Below are 18,945 nucleotides of genomic sequence, written 5' to 3'. Positions count from 1 at the left end.
TCGCGTGGACCCCAAGGCTATTCATCCCCCCCTCGCTATAGTAATTTAAAAGCTTTTCGTTCTTTAAGGACATTGAGTTGTTGGCGAGGCGAGCGAAACTTTGCAAACTCTTGCCTCGACTCAGTCCTTCAGGGTAAATTATGTCATTCACAACGCAGGAGTTTCCCTGTGGGTTTTGCCAACTGCTAACAACATCAAACCTTACACACCTAGGCTGGTGTTCCAACGAACCGTGGTCAAGAGCTTTGAGAACAGGGGTGTTTCCACATCTTCCTACAAGTAATCTGCTGGAAAAAGGGATGAGAAATGGCCCAAATCACCCTTTTGGATCTAACCATGGAGGTGCTTCCATGTCTGTGGATTAGCTTTCTTCAGCAGTGAAGTGCTTTGTAAATTCTGTCATTTCTTTTAAACCCTTGGTATTTAGTAGCACTTTATTCCTAGCCTTTTGGGTACTGCTTGTCAGATCTGGTGTTTTTAAGAAGTTATGGCAATGAAAATATGAAGTTCCCACTGGAACATCAGTTCTTTTTATTACTGTACAGTCTGTTCAGGCTGGAAATTAAACTGAGGTGATTTTCATCATATGGTTCATGAATCTATTTGCAAAAGAAATGCTTTTGGAAGAGTCTTGCAACTTTGTTGCATCTGTCTTGCCTTGAGGAATTGTCTCTCAGCCCTCCGATTTGGTGTTGCTGTTGCACTGGTCAAAACCAGTAAATGTGTGGATCTATTTGACTTTTACAACATATTTAACAAGAGCAGGAATTGAACATAAAAGCTTCTTGCAAAACAACCCACAGGAAGTAAATAGTAGGCCTTTCCTCTTGATAGGAAAGTCTTGCTGATTAGAATGTGTTTACTGGATGTTTCTCTGTCTAATTTTAATACTACATGGAGGATCACAAAAGTAATTTCATCCTTGGAATGATCTGGGTAGCCTTAAAATATTGATTCACTCAGAATAGTGAGTTCCACATGAAGATTTTTATTGACAGAAGTTTCCTGTGGCCATATAAATGTCCTGTGACTTTTAAATGTTCTAATCCTTCCCTAAAAGTGCAAAAATGAAGTAAGATTCTGGCACTTTTAAAGTTCAAATCCACTTGGATATTGTTCCTTTTCACCTCTGGAATTCCTGGCTTTACTACTTCCTTGTACAATACTCTGCCATGCAGCTCACAGTGAGTTCAGAAGAGTCCGTTCATTATTTTTTTCCCAGGTTTTTGAAGAAATTATTTCTTTTGTCCACTCTGTGCCTTGTTTATGGTGAGAGGCCTTAAAGCTAATTTGGCATTGCTGTGTGCTCTGTAATCGTTCTCAGTCTGGCTGAGCCACGCCTCCCAAAGTGCGCGATAATGTGCTTTCCTCCTCATGAACAAATTGTTTTATTTTAGGCCGGCCTGTGCTTTCCTCTGCATTTTGCCAACCCTGTTGCCAAAGGGGCAGTCTGTCCTGCTGAGTCTATGGAGAAATAATCTCAGTATGTTTAGAATACTGATCTGGCTTTGGGAATGTGAAAACCACTGGAAGGTTCAGGGCATTGACTGATGTGATGTTCATTTATTCTCACCTTGTATTACTGTGTTGTCTCCTTGGCCCCACACGGAGTCCTGTGTGGATGCCGGAGGAGGACATTTCTTCCATTCCCTCTGTTGTTGTCTTACTCGCCATGAATCAGAGGTGAACCACCTATTCTTTATACTGTTTTTTAAATTCTTTATTGTACCTTTTACAGTGTGTTCTGCTTCAGCTGAAATGAAGCTTCAAGGGCTCGTATCAAGATTATTGATGGTCACATCACTGGGGACATGCACAGCCAAGTGATACTGGAAAGCAGAAGCAGGCATGCTCACTGACATAAATCCTACCATGTTTGCTCACTCTCTATTGTAGGTTTTGGCTGGCAAAATATTTGTCCTCGAGCAGCACCTGTTGTAGCCCTTCATGTTCAGCATGCTGAACTATTTTGTTTGGATCCAAAGCAGTTTGGTGCTATTGTAGTGCTCTCTGTCATTGCTGTTCTTTGGCCCAGCACTGCACTTTAACAGGGATGAGTAACCCATATGCGTATAAGGGTCAACTGGTTTATACTCATGTCTTGTAAATATTCTGGCAGTCTCTTTTCCCTCTCAGTGAGGCACAGATTTAGTGTCAGACCTCTCTCTTCTAAAAGTTCCATTTTCTTTGGCTATTCTAGGAATTTATTCTCCTTAGGTCAGGGTTTATTGTCTGTGGGACCTTTAGCATACTTGTGGGACCTATAAAACAGTAAATGCATGTTACAGTGCAGTGTGAATGTGTTGGCAGTAAGATCAGCAGCAGAGATAGTAGTGTTTAAAATTGGAAACCTGTTGTCTTGATGTACTTGCTTTGAGCCATCTGGACATGTTATTTGACTGTCCCATTATTTCTTGTGTGGAGGAAGAAGCCAAGATCTTTGGTTGTTTGATGGACATTGAGAGACAGCTGAGAGATTAAATCTGCCTTTCACAGAGCATTCCAGCTCCCTGTGCTGTTAGGAAACCATATGCTCAGTACATCACCAGTTTCCATCAGAGACAAGACTGTCATAATCATTGTGTATCTCTCCTGGTGTGGGCTGATGGCACACAGTAATCAGGTGTGTCAGGGACAGTAGTCCTGTTCTTCCTCTCCTTCTTCTCCCTTATCCCTTACTTCTTGGTAATACTCTTTTGTGATATTTTCTTTTTTCCTTCCCTAGAGAGAAAAATCTGCACCTATCTCTTGCCCACTGATTCTTGTCATTCCTCTGATTTGGCAGTGCACATCTTAACGCCAGTGCTATTTTCTTTCCTTAAATGCAAATCCTCCTCTGGGTCCTGGTACAAAAAATTAAAACATTTCCTCATCTTCAGGATTTAGCAGAAAGGACAGCCCTCTTTGCAGTGCTAGAAACTTCCCTGTAATTCTTTAGATTTGTCTTGCTTCCTCAGTCCCCATAGAATGACTTGCTGCCCAGGTGTGCCTTGCTCCTGTCACGTGCTCTGCATCTCAGGTGTTTTGTTTACTTTGTCATCAGATAGAGCAGCTTGTTTGCCTAGAACAGAAGCTGTGGCTTTGCAGCTCTTCCTGTGACCTTCATCAATAATGCATGTAGAAACATGGAGAGGTTTAAAATTAAAAGAGGCTTAGGTAATTGCCTTTGTCATTTGCCAGATTTGGGAAAAAGATTATGATCTAAGTCAATAAAAATTATACTCTTGGCAGGTGCCTTATAAAATGTGAGCTTCTTTGCAGTTTGTGGGCAGGGGAAATCCTGGGCTGCCCAAAGCCTTTGTTCAGCAGAGGAATCATGCAGCAGGTCTTTTTAATTGAAATGCACCACAGAACAACTTTAATGTGTGAAACAGCTCTCCTGTATACATGAAAAGCTAGATAAAAATGAAGAGCATGATGATGATGATGTCATGTGTATTTCCCAAGGGGAAGTGCAGGAGGGATTTGGATGTGAAGCAGATGATCCAGCCCCAAATACTGCTCTGTCCCTGTGCTCCACTACCCACCCCAGCAGTGCCCTGTGTCTCGCACTCCTTTCTGGGATGCTGCGTATGCTCATTTTCCCCAGCCCATAGCCCTGCCTCTGTCCAGCAGCATAGCCTGGTCTATTTATATTACAGATCTATTTATATTGTTTCAGGATAACTTTCATCATTGTTCCAAGTTCGTCTGGAAAGAGAGACAGAGGCTTGCCATGTAGCTGCAGACATTAGAAAACAGGGAAAAAAATACTTCATCCTCTGCAAATGTTTTCCCTCTTGGCTTGTGGGGCTGGTGCTTCGCTTAACTTCAACCAAATGTCAAATAAAGCAGGACTGGTTGAAAAGAAGTTGTCCTGAATTTATGGAGTTTCTTGTAAACAAGAATCAACTCTTGGTTCCCCTTCCCTTCCTGCTTATGTTTTCCTCTTGCACTGCTCAGGGAGAACTTCCCCTTATCTCTTCCACTGTAAAGACATCTTTCCTTCCTACTCAAGTGTTGCAATTTAGGTGTGGTGGTGCCTTATCTCTCTGTTTTTTTTTTTTGTTAGCCTCTTCTGTCTCTCAAAAAGCAAAGGAAACAATGTTTTGAAGATGAATCTCTTCAGCAGGGCCAGTGATACAGATTGGAAGTCAGACTTTGTGATACAAGCACAAAGGTCAGAGGAGTGTTTTTAAAAGGCATTGGGGCAGGTCTTTGAAAGTTAATTTCTGAGCCTCTTCTCTGGATCTTTAGAAAACTACTATCCTGTATTAAAATACAACACCTTCATTTTTTTGTAAATGTGTGTTCTGGGTGGAAGTTACTAGTTACTGGTGTGTAATGAGACACATATATGTCCCCAAATGCCTTCTGGAACAGCTGTCTTCAGTTCCATAATGTGGCACTGCAGAAATGATATTCATTGCTGTGAAAAGCAGGTATCCATGGGAAATGCAGTGGAAATCTGTAGCTATGTAGGTGCCCCTGAGCTTTGACCCATGATTGTGGGCAGTGCTATGCTGAAATGCAGTACATAGATGTGAACAGACAGGGCCCCTCAGAAGTCCTCCTTTAAGGTTATTTCTGGCCCTACAGGCTTGAAATAGAAGAGGGTAATCTTAAAACAAATTTCAAGAGATTGATTTTACTTCTAGATAAAGGTTTTTAATTTTGTAATGCCTCCTACCTAAAACCCCTAAACATTTGCCAGCAGAAGTGTGAGACACCATAGAAATAACTGAAAGCTGCTGACTTTGTGTTTCCTGCCCTCACCTTTCACTGATCCCCGGGGGTGCCGCTGCAGTGGATGATTTGGGAGAAGAGCACACTGGCAGCTGAGGAAAAAGGTCTAAAGGCAAGGGAAGAGCACATCAAAAAGTAACCTTATAGGACAGAAGGAGAGAGGGAAAACTTCCAGAAGTTAACTAGGAGACAGAGTTGTAATATGTTGTTAAAACGTGAGCAGACTTAGTACCCAGGCTCCTCTTCTGTTTCATTGCTTTCCCTTGAGGACCAGAACTGAACTAGTATTTATACTAACTGCTGTTCCCTGATCTCAGATTTATTGGTTGCTTTGATCTAAGAACTCAGCAGACTCAGAAGTTTTATTCCTTGTGCTTGACTGCTTCCAAGACTTCCAGTGGTTTCAATTTTATTGCAAATTTCACAATGTTTGATATTTTCCATTAAAGTTCAGCTCCAGAGTTCTAGGATTACAAGGAAATCCTTATTTAAAATTGCTCCTATACGTCAAAGTTTGAGACAGGGAGCATGTGAAAGCACAACCTTTTGAAACAGAAAGACCAAAAGGCAAATAATTGAACTTTTTCTTATTATTCTTAATCTGTTCTAATTATTTGGTGAGGGTCTGACTTGTGATTTATTTGCTGTTTGGTACTGAAAATTGACATGCTCAGTGGTGTGTTTTGTTGGCTTTTCTTTTGTGACCACCCAGAATCTCCTTATCCATTCTGTAAAATGGGGCCTCCAGTGCCCTTGACCAGATGTTTCTTACATATACTGACTTTTTTGCACAATGTCAAAATGTTTGATGCTTCAGCCAGGAGAGCAGTGTCAGGGTCACAGATAATGTTGTGTACACTGTTCAGATTCAGGGATTTTTGGGTTTGTTTTGGGTTGGTTTTTTGGTTGTTTTTTTTTTATAATTTTCAGCCTATGCTACCTGACCACTTCTATTCCCGTTCCTATTAAGTTATAAACATGGAGATATCCAGAGTACTCCCTTCGAGAAGAAAGTTGTGTGGATGTTTGTTAGGGACTTGTTATTAACCAGGGAAATTGATACAACAGAAATAGCGAGTGGCTGGAAGTCATTATGTTACATGTCACGACCCAGTGTTCAGACAGTAAGAAATTTTTCTGAGCATTCCCAGCAAATAAACTCAAGTAGAAAGATGTATTGTTAGAGATGGAAATGTGTCCTGGGCCAGGTGTTCATCTGGGAAGCTAAACAACTGAGGTGCTTCTCCCCCACAATGTTCTTGATTTCACGTTTTGTTTTTGGCAGCTCATCCTTGTCATGTTGTCCATTTCCCTCACCTCTTCTTCCCATCGTGTTTCAACAGATCTGGTGGCTGGATCCAGAGCTGACATATGGCAATGCCAAGCCCTTTGTCTTCACACAGGGACACTCGGTGTGTAACCGCTCCTTCTTCCCCTGCTTTGACACCCCTGCAGTGAAATGCACCTACTCAGCTACTGTCAAGGTAAGGGATGGCTGTGAATGGTCCATGGAGCTCTCAGTTGCTGTTAACCTGTGAAAGGATAGTTACGTCATGTATTTTTAGCAGTTTACATCTGCTAAAAATACTGTGATTCAGTGTTATAAAGAATACTGATTTTTTTTTTTTTTTAGATCTAATTTTGGTTCTTGGGCCAGAATCAGAGTAGTGCCACAAAGGTAACTCTGTTGCCTACCACACTTGGGTCTTGCCTTCCTTGTACTCAATGCTGAAAGAGTAATTGTAAAATGAAAATATGAGAGAGAATTTGGCTGGTCCGTTCCAATGGTCATTATTGATAATAATACTCAACTGTATTGTACCAGTTTTTGAAAGAAAAAACCTGAAGTCTTTTGAAATCAGCATCAAATCATGTTGCATTTTGTAGAGATGGAATAATTTAATATGTGGGTGCTTTTGGGGCAGCTGGCATATAGGAGGAGTAATATTTTTGCTTGGTATGTTTTCATGGATTGGACAGATTGTGGTATAAAAACCTCACAGAAATCTTACATTTTGTGTTATGTAAATGATTGTTTTTAATGTACATCATCAGGCATAGATGAAAATGAACCAGAGATCTGTGGTTCAGTTGTTCAGCTGTGATTATCTGGTGAGTTATGTGTATGATGTTGGTCTTCCAGGCTCCAGCAGGCATACAGGTGTTGATGAGTGCCACCCAAAGCTCCTACCTAGAAGAGGAAGGTGTATATCAATTTTACATGGAATATCCAGTTCCTGCCTACCTAGTGGCCCTGGTGGCTGGAGACCTCATACATGCAGACATAGGTCCAAGGTAAGATTTGCAGTGAGTTCACTCTGAATTTTATGTCTCTGTACAGTGCTTCATACTGTAAAGCATGTTGAGTTGCAGCTTTACTGTAAAGCAAAGATGTTGAGTCATTGACAAGGGAATAGTTGGGTTCATGAGCTGTGAGCATGGAGAGAGTTTGAAATGTAGTTGGTTATAAAGAAATTCATGGCACTTCACTAGCAAAGATATGTTCCTCTTTCATAAATGTTGCTTAGTGTCCCCTGAAGTCATTGCAGCTGCTTTCTTGTTGCCTTGTTGAAGGGATTTTTGGTTACCTCTTGCCATATTCCATGGAACATTAGTCTAGGAGGGCCTGAATCTGATGGGAGGTCTCCTTCCTCTGTTACCATGCATGGAAGTGTGGTAAGCAGTCAGGCTATTTTTTTTCTAAGAGATAATTTAGTTTGCTGAAGTATCACCTGATGTTTTCTGTTTTCTGACAGGAGCAGAGTGTGGGCAGAGCCTTGCCTGCTGCCAACAGCCATCAGCAAGCTTTCTGGCATTGTTGAACGCTGGTTGACTGCTGCTGAGAGTCTGTATGGCCCCTATATATGGGGAAGGTGAGCTTAATCAGTCTCCTGGGAATGTGCAATGGGAACAGAATAAAAAATGTTGAGAAATGATCATGCTTTCTCCCTGTAGCAGGACCAACTAGCATTTCACCTGGCAGCATTGTAGTAGTTGAAAACAGACTCTGGAGTTTTGTCTCCACAAGTGTTGGGGAGAACCATGGAGGCATGGAGGTGTTTTAGCTGGTTTGCAGGGCAGAACTGAAGGCTTCTAAACAGTGGATCTTTCCTGAGGAATGAGGGTTTTTCATACTACAGTGTTTTGTGATACAAGTCCAGCACTGGGCCGGACACCATTGTATGGTTGTTTTATTTATCTCATTTATTTCTGCATTTATTGTGGCATGCCTGAGAATACTGAAAATCTCAGTACAGACTCATTGAGGGTCCATGTCCCCCAAACCAACATTAATAGTTCTTGAATAGCTTGACTGTGTATTTAAAAAGAGTGGTTTTGAGAGAATACTTTCAGTCTTTGGATGGGAGAAAACGTTTACTAAGGTTTCCTATATTTCTTTGCTAGAGGAAGATCACCTTGTTGACTTATAAAATATTGCTTGAAATAATCTGAGAACATGGTGCAGTGTGCCAGTGCTGATCATTGGTAAAGAAATTTAGAAAACAAAACAAATATTACTGTTGTGTTCTGAAGCAGACAGATTGAAGTTATTTTGCTGACACTGCATGTATGGTAAATCAATTCATTCATTGACAGCTTCCTAGTCTCTCTCTTTCCTGGGAGCCTCTGGGGACTCAACACCGTGTTACACTACTGTTTATAGTGTAAACAGTTTTTGTGGCTCCCAGATACACAACTTGTGATGACTTTGTGTGTGTGAAAGGAGCACAATGCTTCTGGGATTTGCTGCATCCACTGCACATCAAAAGACTGTCAAGTCTTTACAGCCAAACATAAGCAGATCCTTGGCCAAAAAATTAAATTGTGATCCTCCTATGAGAAGAATTAGGCACCACTGGTCTAGAAAGTTTCTTCCTGAAGTCTCAAGTCTCAGAAGAACTTTCCCTAGAGAAAGAAAAATGTTACTGTGTGTCTTCTAGCTGCAATTTACTCATCTCCTCCTTTCTTCTCTCCCTAATTTTAGATATGACATTGTTTTTCTTCCTCCATCCTTCCCTATTGTTGCCATGGAAAATCCATGCCTGACCTTCATCATCTCTTCCATTCTGGAGAGCGATGAGTTTTTGATCATTGACGTCATTCACGAAGTTGCCCACAGCTGGTTTGGAAACGCAGTCACCAACGCCACGTGGGAGGAGATGTGGCTGAGCGAGGGCCTGGCCACCTACGCGCAGCGCCGTATCACCACCGAGACCTATGGTACAGCTGCAGAAACTTCTCCTTGTGCTCCTTCTTTGCAGAACTCAGAGCTGCCTGCTTTAGAGTGTTTGCCTTGGAAGCTCACAAGTCTGTAGGGAGCTGCTTTTCAGTTAGGTTTTATTTCTGGAAAACACACCCACACACAGCCCCAAACTTTGTGTTGAACATCTTGCATACTTAGAGTTTGACATTGTCTTGACTTTAGTGGGCTCAGTACCTGATATGGTACCAGGGGCTTTGGGTGAGGTGTGTTAGCACAATGCTGTGGGGACTTGGAACTGCTGTTGGGTACCAGGCAGGTGCTGATGTGTCAGAGCAAGGTGAGCAGAGGATGCTTCAGAGAAAGATATAAGGAATCTTATTACAATTACATTGTGAAATAACTGTCCTCTGAACAAGTGTCCTTTTAATTCTGATCAGTTAGTAGCTACCTAGTGTTAAAATGGCAGTAGCACTAAAAAAATGTACAGATTTATGTAGCTGTTTATGTGCTGGAGGCTTCCTGCAGGATTGTAAGCCCTGCCTTTGCTTGTGTCAGTGAATTTCACAGGTCAGTTTTATGGTGCTGTCTTTAGAATATATAAGTAGTAAATTATTCCTCTTGCTTTTAAGTTTAATTGGCTTGTTATTGAAGTGAATAATGGGAATGTATGCTTTTCTAGTTTGTCCTGTTATGTTCTTAAAAGCCAGTTCCATGTGTTTCCTCAAGCATCCATTGTAAGCAATCTTAGAAAAGTTCCTAGAAATCATGGCAGCAAAAATGTTTAGAAGAAAGCATTTGTTTTTATTCATGTATATTGTTTCTGGACATGAACTGATGACAAGTGTAGACAAAGAAGTGCTCTGAGCATCTATGGAGATGTTACAATGCATATTATGTATCTTTGAAAGCTGTTTTATATTGAATAATTCTAAGTGGCTAGTACTGTCCTAAATCACATTATACATGGCAGTAATGTGAGTAGGTCAGCAGATATCAACCTGTTCATCATCTTAGTCTGTTCCATCCAACACAGAACAAAATCCTTGCTGATTTTGGTCTGGTCTCTAGAATTGGTATTTTCAAGGAGCATTTTCTGGGAAACTGAAAAATGTCTTTTCCTGTGCAATTCTTTAGTAAGTTCTTTCTCCATTCTATTTTGTTTCCAAGACAAACCTCTGATCTAAATCTCACCATTTCTGACATAATTTCTGGAGTATCTTCTGTTGGTAGTAAACAGGCATCTTTGCAGTGATACTGTTTAGGGAAATTTGAGTCCACTGACTTTTCTTGGATCTTGCTTAATTATCCTCTCTGTAGCTCAAAGTAATTGCCCTCAACACTAGTTATCCTAGTTCTTGCAGTCCTCTGGGAAGCACATCCATTTCTTTCTCTGCTCATACAGGTTCTCCTGTTTTCCAGATACATCCTGGTTCTTAATTCATATTTGGTTATGTAGGATTCAGGTGTTACATCGAGACTCTGAGGTGTCTATATAACAAACCCTATCTTCAGGTGAAAAACTAAGCAAAGAAAGCTAAAATGTTAATAGTTACGGTTGTTAAGTATCTTCTGAATCTGAAAATCCATTTTCTGCAGCTTCTAATGTCTGCAAGGGCATAGGAAAGATCTCTTGATTTGCTTAGTAATATCCATGGCACTGAGTATGGAGTTGTGTCTACTATTTTACCAGTGACAGTATGTTTTTGTAGCACTTGATTGCTCCCAGAAAGTTACCTGTACAATACTTTTTTCAGTGCTGCTCTCCGTATCTTGCAAGAACTGATGAGATGATGTCAAGGATGTAAACTTTAGCATAGTTTTCATGCTGGTTTGTTTTTCAGTGTAGCCTGATGCATGATCAGAGTGAGGAAGTACACTGGGTTAGGCTCTGACTTCCATTACTAATTACAAGGATGTTCTGCACTCAAGTTGCTCGGCCATTTTATTACTGTAATTCTGTCTCACTGTTGTCTTTTCCACCTGCAGCAGCTCTTATTTTGTCCCTGTGCCAGTCCTGCACAGATCAGGTTTTGCTGATCATTTTCCCACAACTAACAAGTTCCTTTCTGGGGTAGGAGCTGCCTTTACATGTTTGGAGACTGCATTCCGCCTCGATGCTCTCCACAGACAGATGAAGCTCCTTGGAGAAGATAACCCGGTCAGCAAGCTTCAGGTTAAACTGGAGCCAGGTATTGCTTTTGGCTGAGGCTGCTCTACACAAAATTACACACCTCTGTATATCCATGATGGAATAATTGACAAAAAATGACTAATATTTACATATCTTTTATGGGGAAAAAAATAAAAGAAAGAAATACTGGTTTTTAAACCAGTCTAAAAATAAGTAAGGAAGTTTTGCTTTCAAGGTTTTTTTAAGGTTGGAAAACTCATCTTTATAGGTGTTGTTCTGTGTAAGAACAGATTTACTGAGTAGAAAGATTGTGAAAAACTGCCTTCATAGCTATGTGGGTTTGAAATTCTGGATATGTAAAATAAAGTATTTTAAAATGGAAATATTTGGAAACATAGTATAAAATCCTCTGCTATTCAATGTTCCTCTCTTTATGTGTTCATGTAAGAATTATGTGTGTATTTAGCATGCAGATAAACAGATACTTGCTCTAAGTTGCGCTGTGCAGAGGCTTTTTGGTTATTCCCTGAGCCAGATGCATGACTGCACTCCAGATTCACCTATCTCCTTCACTGATAGGTCTCTAGTTCTGTGGTCACAATTGGGTGGGTGAAGCAGTCTTCTAGCTAGATGATACTTAACCTAAAATGCATGTGGAGATGATATTGGAGTCAAATGGAAAGGAAAAACATGTGTTGGAAGCCTCAGAAAAGGAGCAAGTGGTGAATACCTGATATTGATATCTTTGAAAATTTGTGGTATGGTGATTCCCAGAACCTGGCACTGAAAAAAAAAAGAAGGATTTGTTTTCAAGTTCCAGATCTGTTTTCAGTGACCTCTAGTTTGAAGTGACTTATTAATTAGGAATTACTACTTACCTTTGATTCAAAAAATATATTATTTTTCAGGCTGTGTCTTTGGACTGCATCTATTTAATTTATTGCAGTAACTTAAATGTACTGACAACAAGCTTAGTTTTTTTTAAGTCATTGTGTCTCACCTTGGTGATCTCTAAGGGGTCTGTATAACTCCAAAAGGCTGGAAATCACTCTCCTCATTAGTTTCTTACCATGTGGTGTTCTCCTTTCAGGTGTAAATCCCAGTAATTTAATGAACCTCTTCACCTATGAGAAAGGCTACTGCTTTGTTTACTACTTGTCTCAGCTCTGTGGCGACCCCAGACACTTTGACTCCTTCCTAAGAGTGAGTCTAAATTGTGTTGTCTTGAGCTTTAGAGCTGATTTTTTTTGTTTTTGTTGTTTGGTTTTTTCCCCCGATTCTTTCACTGTGGCTAATTGTTAAGGGTGAAGTTGAATACAAGTGTGTCAGAGATGGAGGAATGTTGTGGGCCTGTCTGTCAACCTACATGATTCTTTCTACAAGATTTCTGAGATTCTGAGCTTATGAGGTGCTAGTTGCAGAGTAGTAGTACATGTTTGTTATCTCTTGTTCTGTGCTCCAAGTAATTAGAAAGCTGTTCCAGCACAGATTGCCTGTGACTGGAAAGATGTGACTAGATTCACTGCTAAGAAGTGTTAACTTTGGGTTTTTTAACCAGGGTGACGAAGGGTATGGGTTACTATATTGGGGCAGGTCGGTGCCTGGAAGCACACTTGCAAAACCTATAGAAAATTGTCATCTACCGCCTTGTTTTGGAAAAGGAAAATGAAATGATACTCAGCTGTCAATGTATTTGCAGCTACTCATTTTTTTCTTGTTATGGTGCTTCTCTGTATAACTGGGTGAGCAGGAAGAATATTTTTCTTCATTTTTTTAAAGCCTTCAAATAATTGTTCCTACTCTTATGTTTGTATTTTTTTGTTGTTGTTATTGTTGTGGCATGCAGTGGTTCTACATCAAAAGGAAGCTGTCTTGCTCCTAATCATAATTTGACTGTTTTGCTATTTTAGGCCTACATTGAGAAGTATAAATTTACCAGCGTTGTGGCCCAAGATCTTCTGGATTCCTTCCTGAATTTTTTTCCAGAGCTGAAAGAGCAATGTGTTGAGAGCAAAGCAGGTAGGAGAATTTACCCAGTTAACTGTAAACACTGTAGAAAACTTGGATGATAAATTTTCTGCTTGGCTTAAAAGATGCACAGGGAAATGCTAAGGTAAACAAAGTAGTTTGGCAACAACCAGGTGTTCTTGACAGAATTTGTGGTTACTGCTCAATGATGGGGAATGAAAACCTCTGAAATTACTTACAATTTTGGCATTAATTAGCTGAGTGCCCCTTGGTTAACTTTCTCATTAACTCACCTTTCACTCTGCTGACAGAATGAGCAGTGCTTGTGAGATTTACACATTCTTAAATGCAGAGAAAAGGTGAACACATTTTGAAATTTAATCTATTTTAATAACAGAAAATGTGCTTTGAGAACTGTAACTTCCCCAAGATCCTACCCATACATATAAAATCTTTTCCAGAATGTTTCACTTTCCCTTATATCCCCTATTTATAGCTGTTGGTGGATTTGTGGAAGTATGTGGCCTACCAGGTGCTTGTTATCTCACTTTCTTAAAGAAATGAGACTCCTGTTATCCTGCCACGTGTCCATCCCTGTGAGTAGCTGTTGAGCCCATTGGTTCAGTTTAAACCAGACTGGCAGAGTACAGCTCTTAAGGATACTGGGCGCCTGCAGGCTTTGTGGAGAGGAAACTGCCTGTGGAGAGGTGTAGATGAGAGAGTTTACTGTGGGAAAAGCTGCAGCATGAGCTTAGCGGTTCTGTGTTTTATTTGGCCCACTGGTAGGCTAATGAGTTAACCACAGAATTTGCTAATTTTTGCCTGAGTAATATTCAGGGGATGCAGAAGATAGGAGTTCTAGTGTAGATGGTGTGGAACAGGAAGTATTGCCAAGGGTCAGGAAAGTACAGAGGTGGTAAAAGGTCAAGAGGAAGAGCTCTGCTGGAAAACATTCTCTGCTGCTTGTGAAGAAACTTTTTTTTTGTTATTAGTTGCATCAATAAATATAAATTACATGGGTTTATTGATGAGTAGGAGGAGTTTAATCAGCCCTCTCACCTCCTTTTTTATAAAGTGGGTTTTCTCCGTATTTGTCAGTCTTCCTGAAAATTCTGAGAGAGAAATGCAGGCACACAAATATTAGAGCATAATTTGAACATAGGTACTTGCCTGCCTTAAAAGCACGTATGTTTCTTGTACTTACTGTACTGTTGAGCTCTAGAAAGCTCACAGTGAGGTTTGGAGAGGTGTTGCTGGCACTCTTCCAGGTGTTCCATAGGCTATCCCAATGAGGCTGCTAAGACTGTTGTGTTGCTGTAACTATTGGCTGCTGTTGTTAAAACCTCTCTTAACTATGCTAGAAGTAGTCCTGAACTTTGAGGCAGCCAAGCCACCTGCAGAGATCTTTGCTCCACATTTTTGTTGCTCCTCATTCCAGGACTGGAGTTTGAACGTTGGCTCAATGCTACAGGACCTCCGTTAGCTGAGCCAGACTTATCTCAGGGATCCAGTCTGACCAGACCAGTGGAGACACTCTTCAAACTCTGGACCACAGAGCCTCTGGACTCTGTTGCTGCTGCCAGCAGTGTTGACCTCACTAAATGGAGAACGTTCCAAACTGTGCTTTTCCTGGACAGATTGCTGGATGGATCGCCACTGCCACATGGTGAGTACTCTTACCAGGACAGTAGAAAATTATCCCTGGAATAATTGATTGAATTCTAAAGATCCCTGCCTCTGGTTGACATTATAATTCACATAAAGTCAGGTTGATGTCCCAGGCCATGGCAGAGGGGTTGAAATAAGTGATCTTCAAGAGTCTTTCTCAGTCCAACAGATTCTGTGATTCTGTGATTTTATGAATTGTTATTATCTGATGAACCTCAAAATTGACAAAAATAGGTCATAGTTCTTTCTCTGTGTATGTGCTCTCTTCAGAGGTGATAAAAAAGCTCTCGGAATGTTACTCCTCTCAGCTGGACTCCATGAATGCAGAAATCCGTATCCGCTGGTTGCAGATTGTAGTCCGAAATGACTATTATCCAGACCTTTACAAAGTCCGTCGCTTCTTGGAAAACCAGGTACTAACTGCTGGATTAAAATCACTGCACCTCTCAGTGCATGAGACATGTGCATGAGACATGCGACGTGAAAGACCTTGGAACTTCTGCTTCCTGGCCAAGTGTAGCCCAGGTGTGTTGCGAAGGGGCTGAGCATGGCTCACCTGCTAGCGGTGGGGAGGAATGGGCAGATGTAATTTCAAATGCCTACAGATAATCTCTGCTTTTCTAGTCTGATTCAATAACCTTGTCCCAGCTCTGCCCCATGCATTTTATGTATTGCTTTGTAGCAGCCCTGGCTTTTCCAGACCACAAGTTTTTGCACTACTAAATCATGTGATTATTTGAATATTTACACTTTAAGCAAGGCTAGGGCTCATTGAGTTCTTTTCAGTAGTTGTTATTGCGCTGGAGCAAAAGGTTAATGCATGTGTTCAGTGTGACTTCTTCTATTTGGCCTTTAAAAAATAGTTCTGTTATTTGTGGAAGTAGCTCAGTCTCAGAGAGCAGATTTTTTTTATTATTATTATTACCATTCATAAAAATCCTTGCATCAGACTAAGAAAAGACTCATCTGTCTTTTGAAGAAATGTGTTGCTTGTCTCCAGTCTGAAGTTACTCAGGGCTGTTGGAGTGTAGCTGTAGAAGAGCTGAACTTCTTGACTTTTATTGAAGTGTTTCTATCTTGTTTTCTTTTTTTGTAGATGTCTCGGATGTACACAATTCCACTTTACGAGGACCTTTGCACTGGCACCCTCAAGTCTTTTGCCTTAGAAATTTTTTACCAGACCCAAAACCAGCTGCATCCCAATTTGCGGAAAACGATCCAACAGATCTTATCCCAGGGCTTGAATCCACTTCCTGCCATAGACACTACAGCAGTCACTACAGACACACCAGCAATGGTGCTTGAGGACAAAGTCTCGGAGGCCACAAATGGTGCCATTTCACTCAGGGATGTCAACGTGTCTGCTTAGATCACCAGTTCATGCCAGCCACGAAGCTTGAAAATGGGGACAGGAACAGAGGAAAGATACCAAGTGTTGCCTCCTTTCCCTCAGCCTTGCAGCTGCAGTGTGTTGTAACTGGATTTCTCTCCCAAAACACAAAGCAAATGTGCCTTCAAGAATCCAGTGTGATACTGCCAGGTTTCAGAGATCTCTGCCAGCTGTGTGATTAATATTTTGATTCAGTTTTTACTGGGAAGGGACTCCTGGGCTGTTGCTTCTCCATGGAAAGTGGATAGTTCCCTTTCCTGAGGCTCTTCTGGATGGTTTCTCTGGATTTGTTGTTTGGTGGGGGGGTGTTCTTTTTTTTTTTTCTTTTTTCTTTTTTTTTTTTTTTTCTTTTTTTTTTCTTCTTTTTTTTTGTCTGAGGCCACTGAGGCATGTTCTACTTGCTGTGTGTATGTTGCTGGGGAGTGTGTATGTGTCAAGCTGTCATTGTCCTAATATTTGGGCTAAGGTTCTGCAAAGGAGAGACTCAGGAATTGTTAGTGGCAGCAAACATGTTTTTGTGTTAGGCTCCTTCCTGTGACAGAGGTATTGTGATTTGGGAGGAAGGGGACTAATGCTTAAATAAGAAACTAATTCTAAATAGCTCTGGTTCCCCCCTGCCCATAGGTGGCTAAATAATAATAATAATAATGCTCTTTATATATATTAAAAAAGATATAAAAAAGAACAGGGAAACATTATGATGGATTTGAAATCCTTCTGTAGTTAACCCTACCCTCAGTTTTCCCTTTGCACTCGATGGGACAAGCAATAAAGAAATGTGTAGGCTTGAATTTTCAAAAAAGTTAAAATTAGATTCCCAAATGCCATCAATTCTGGTACTAGCTGGATGCTTAAATCTTTTTAACTGTTTTGACAAGTCTATCGCAACCTTTGCTGGTGTGTGGCACATGCATCAGATGCACTCTGTGTGTCTCCTATTCTGTCCTTTTGAAGGAATTAGCAATACCTGTAATTTTTTTATGATCCCCAGCATATCTTGGCCTGTAAGTCAGCCATGAAAATATCCATGCTAAGATTTTACCACCTTGAATAATGTTTGCCTGAATAACAGTTGCCCTGTCATACAATAGTCTGAGGGAAGCACCATCTTTCTTGACGTGAAACTTTTAAGTCCCGTTTAGCCAAGTCTGTTTTCTCACTTATGGTGGGAGTAAGGTGCCATTTCATTTCCCTGGCATGCTCTTTCTCTGGATCACAGGTTAGCCATGCAGGATGGGAAGACACTGTCTTCCCTCTGTGCTGTTTGGTCTCAGGAAGCTGAGGGCAAAGTGTCCTGAGGTATTGCAGAGTACAGGCGATGATTCTTAGACTCTGTGCCACAGACTTTTTAACATGTGGGTACCCATGTGCTCTCTGTGAGCTTCCACAAGGCATCTCTGAGCTGATGCATCACCAGGATAGTATCAACAAAAGGCAAAACATTTGGAAAAAACTCAGCTAACAGAGATGTGTGAGAGAAATTGTTTTATATTCAGGGCAAATTTTAGCTCTGCTATGGGGATCTGCATAGACAGGAAGAGGAGGAAATTTGGGAGGTTTTTTTTTTCTTCACCAAAAGTATCTGTTTACACCCATGTGTGGATGGGGACTTAGGTGCTGTTACTGGATCTGCATTTTCTGGCTTTAAATGAATTTGGACTTCACCATAGCCTTAGCCTGGGCTGAACTGGGATAAAGCAATAATAAACTCAGGCCTCTGTAGTGCTTCATTAGTTTTAAAAATGGGCCATCAGCATTTTTGGGCTTCAGAACTCCAAACTCTGCTCTTTCCTCCTTGAATGGGATTATCTTTTAAATTCTGTTTTGTTTTCCCAGAAAGGATGGAGAACGATGTTTTCTACACAAATCTCTTTCCTTTTCATTTGTTGTTCTATTGAAAGAGATTTGTACAAGCTGACTTTACACTTCCGGAGTTGCCGCTGTTGGTGCTGTGTCTCCCGTACCCACTGCCAGCAGCAGCAGCCTGGTTGAGACCAGGAACCACTAGCATTTTTTGGAATCACGGGCCTCTGTTTTAACACATTTTATTTAGTGGGAGAATGTTTGTGACCCTGGTGGGAATTTTTCATTTACATGGATGCCTTATGATGATTGTCAAATTAAACTAAGCTTTGTGACAAGTTCAGTCTTTCGGCAGTTTTTTGGCGTCCCTGCTCTAGCTGTGTGGAAGAGCTAACTAGGAACATTGTCTTTGTTTTGTCCTTTTCTGGGGTGCAGCGTAGAGGGAGTTTGGAAGCTCTTTCAAAGCTGCAGAGGATGGTGCTGGAGAGGTGGCAAAAGCAATCAATCAAAAATATCTATTTTTACTAGAACTGACTGAAATACTTCATGTTTGCATAGACACCCATCAGAGCAAGGAAATGCTGGCTGAACTGAACAGACTGTTTCCTGGTTAAAGAACACAAGATGTAAGTCAGTGTTTCTGCTCTCATCTCTGTGAGATCCCATCAAATGGCTTTTTACCTAGGACTTGTTTTCTGAAACACAGAAGCAGAACAAGATTTTTTGAAAGTATTCCATGCGTCCTCCTCCAGGTACTTCTGTTTCTCCTGTGAGTGAGGAGTGCATTTTTTATTTTGTAGAGACAAAAAATTGGCAGCAAGTTTGTGCAGATAAGCCTTCCTTTTGCTGACAGAAAATAAATTGGTGCTTCAGGCTGCTTGCTGTCTTGATTTGTAGTAGACTTCACATTGACAGGGAAATTAGACTGTGATAAAATAGAAACTATTTGCCTTATCTTTGGTACTTTCATTTTTGATCTGTTAAAGTCAGACATCAAATCGTTTTTTTCAAACAGATGCCAAGAGACTGGGTTATTTCATTGCAGCTTGGAGCAGG

The 18,945-nt window shown here is 40.8% G+C and overlaps 1 protein-coding gene across 2 annotated transcripts in view; it reads left to right on the top strand.

Moving 5' to 3' along the window:
* Positions 1-18,227, top strand: part of ABCC5 (ATP binding cassette subfamily C member 5) — a 67,906-nt gene extending 49,679 nt beyond the window's left edge. For both annotated transcript variants that reach the window (XM_066193466.1, XM_066193464.1), the window contains 10 exons: positions 6,069-6,209; positions 6,869-7,020; positions 7,482-7,598; positions 8,711-8,946; positions 11,005-11,118; positions 12,151-12,263; positions 12,971-13,079; positions 14,467-14,694; positions 14,967-15,109; positions 15,793-18,227. In XM_066193466.1, coding sequence (XP_066049563.1) covers positions 6,069-6,209; positions 6,869-7,020; positions 7,482-7,598; positions 8,711-8,946; positions 11,005-11,118; positions 12,151-12,263; positions 12,971-13,079; positions 14,467-14,694; positions 14,967-15,109; positions 15,793-16,065 — 1,626 coding nt within the window. In that variant the 3' untranslated portion in view covers positions 16,066-18,227. The remainder of the gene's footprint in view (positions 1-6,068; positions 6,210-6,868; positions 7,021-7,481; positions 7,599-8,710; positions 8,947-11,004; positions 11,119-12,150; positions 12,264-12,970; positions 13,080-14,466; positions 14,695-14,966; positions 15,110-15,792) is intronic.
* The last annotated feature ends 718 nt before the right edge of the window (positions 18,228-18,945 follow it).

This window comes from Chamaea fasciata, unplaced genomic scaffold (assembly GCF_029207755.1).
Source record: "Chamaea fasciata isolate MVZ Bird 193981 ecotype frontalis unplaced genomic scaffold, bChaFas1.0.hap1 SCAF_11, whole genome shotgun sequence".
In the NCBI taxonomy this organism is placed as follows: domain Eukaryota; kingdom Metazoa; phylum Chordata; class Aves; order Passeriformes; family Sylviidae; genus Chamaea; species Chamaea fasciata.
Note: the sequence above shows the minus strand (reverse complement) of the source record. Positions and strands in the feature narration are given on the sequence as shown.